The following is a 1,963-nucleotide window of genomic DNA, read 5'->3' as shown; positions in this document are numbered from 1 at the left end:
CGGGTATGCTGCTCTGCCTACCATAATTTATATACATATCGACTAGGAGAGTGCCAGGCACGACATCTTTTTCAACATAGTCGAACTAACAATATAATCATGCAACCAGTGTATTCCAAGAGGTGACATTCCAGACAGGAAGCTCCTCAAGCACTTTTTGTGCTTTCTCAAGCACACCACATTTGGCATACATATTGACCAACACAATCCCAAGCATGACATCTTTTTTCAATAGCCTCTGACTAATTGTGAAGTTTTGTGCCCATATGCTGGCACCTTGCGCAGAGCCACATGCCTTCAAGATGCATACATAGGTGATTGCAACTGGAAAGTGGCCCTCGTGTCGCATCAGCGGAAAACAGCTGAGAGATTTTTGGCCTGCTCTTGTTTGCACGCATACCACAATCAGTGCATTCCAAGAGGCGACATTTCAGATAGGAAGCCCCTCAACCACTTTTTGTGCTTTCTAAAGTGCACCACATATGGCATACATATTGACCAAGATAGTGCCAGGCATGACATCTTTTTAATAGACTCTGACAACATTTGGAGGGACACTCTGAGATCGCATCCTATAGAAACAATTGAATGCATCCTCACCAGCCTCATGTTGAGCATACCCTAAAATAAGAGCATTCTATGTGGCTACATTGCATTCTGAAAGCTGATCAAAAACCTCTTGTGCCTTGTCAAGAATGCCACATGTGCAATACATGTCCAACAATGATATTTTTCTCGAGTAGTCCCTCATCTTCAATCTAAGCATGCAGTCCTTGGCCCTCGTTTGAGTCGCACAAGCTACCACAAGCTTTCAAAGCAAATACAAAGGTGACTGCATTTGGAAAAAGGCCTCCTCGCTGCATTTGTTCAAAATGCATCAAAGCTTCTTGACAATACGCTTGTTGAGCATATCCTCCAATTAGGGATATCCACATGAGACCCCATTTTAAGTTGTGAGCTGGCCAAAGGCTTCTCGAGCTTCTCCAAACATGTTGCACTTTGCGTGCATATCTAACAATATTATATCTACAAAATTGTCTTGTTTTAAAAGTCCATTCTTGATAACTTATGCCTGAAGTTGTTGTCTTTGCCTACTGCTCTAGAGATGCCACAAGCTTTCAAAAGAAAGGTGAAGGTGATCCCATATAGAGAGATTCCCTGCCGTTGCATGCCTTCAAAGCAACCAATAGCTTCCTCTCCATGCCCATGTTGGACATAGTCTCCAATCATGGTATTCCATGTCACAAGATTCAGAGATGGAATCTCACTACCAACAAAAATGTCCTTCACAAGCAAACTATGAATTTTTGTGCCCATATCAGTATCTTGCGTAGAGCCACATGCCTTCAAGATGCTTGCGTAGGTGATTGCATCTTGAGAGAGGCCCTCGCTTCGCATCAAGATTCTGCGCGTGCGACAATTAAAAAAGCATGACACAGTCGCATGCCTTCAAGATGCCTGCGTAGGTGTCCGGAGAGAGGATTCTGCGGGACATAGCTGCATGCCTTAAAGATGCTTGCATAGGTGATTGCATCTGGACAGAGGCCCTCACTGGATTCTGCTTGCAATGATTTGAAAAGCTCGACCAATATAATACCATTTGAAAAGCAATGTCAGATGGACGAACGTCTTGCCAGATTTTTAAATCCTGGTACATGCAACCACGTGGATGAACATGGAGCCAGAATTGAGATTTTGCCTTCTACGGGCATATCTTGCAATTATTGTGTCCCACGAGATGACAACCGAGTCCTATGTCGTGCCACATGCCTTCAAGATGCAAGCAGATGTGATTCCATGCCCTCACTTTCATCTGTTGAAAACAACCCAAAAATTATTGGCCCTTTGCTTGTTGGGGATGTCCCGCAATCAATGCGTTCCAAGAGACAACATTTCGGACACGAATCTTGTCAGGAATCTTGGCATTGAGGGTCCAGGAAGGTCTGAATTGTTTTCAACATTC

General features: G+C 43.8%; 1 protein-coding gene across 1 annotated transcript; it reads right to left on the bottom strand.

The window, feature by feature from the left end:
- Window positions 1–758: 758 nt before the first annotated feature.
- Window positions 759–1,317, bottom strand: LOC147420145 (pentatricopeptide repeat-containing protein At4g30700-like). The gene is made up of 2 exons (XM_086504491.1): window positions 1,073–1,317; window positions 759–1,026 (listed from the first exon to the last, which is right to left on the bottom strand). The coding sequence occupies exons 1-2, from the start codon at window positions 1,315–1,317 to the stop codon at window positions 759–761; spliced, it is 513 nt and encodes a 170-aa protein (XP_086360617.1).
- Window positions 1,318–1,963: the final 646 nt, after the last annotated feature.

The sequence above is a fragment of the Adiantum capillus-veneris genome, chromosome 28 (genome assembly GCF_014529385.1).
Source record: "Adiantum capillus-veneris isolate H3 chromosome 28, ASM1452938v2, whole genome shotgun sequence".
Lineage (NCBI taxonomy): Eukaryota > Viridiplantae > Streptophyta > Polypodiopsida > Polypodiales > Pteridaceae > Adiantum > Adiantum capillus-veneris.
Note: the sequence above shows the minus strand (reverse complement) of the source record. Positions and strands in the feature narration are given on the sequence as shown.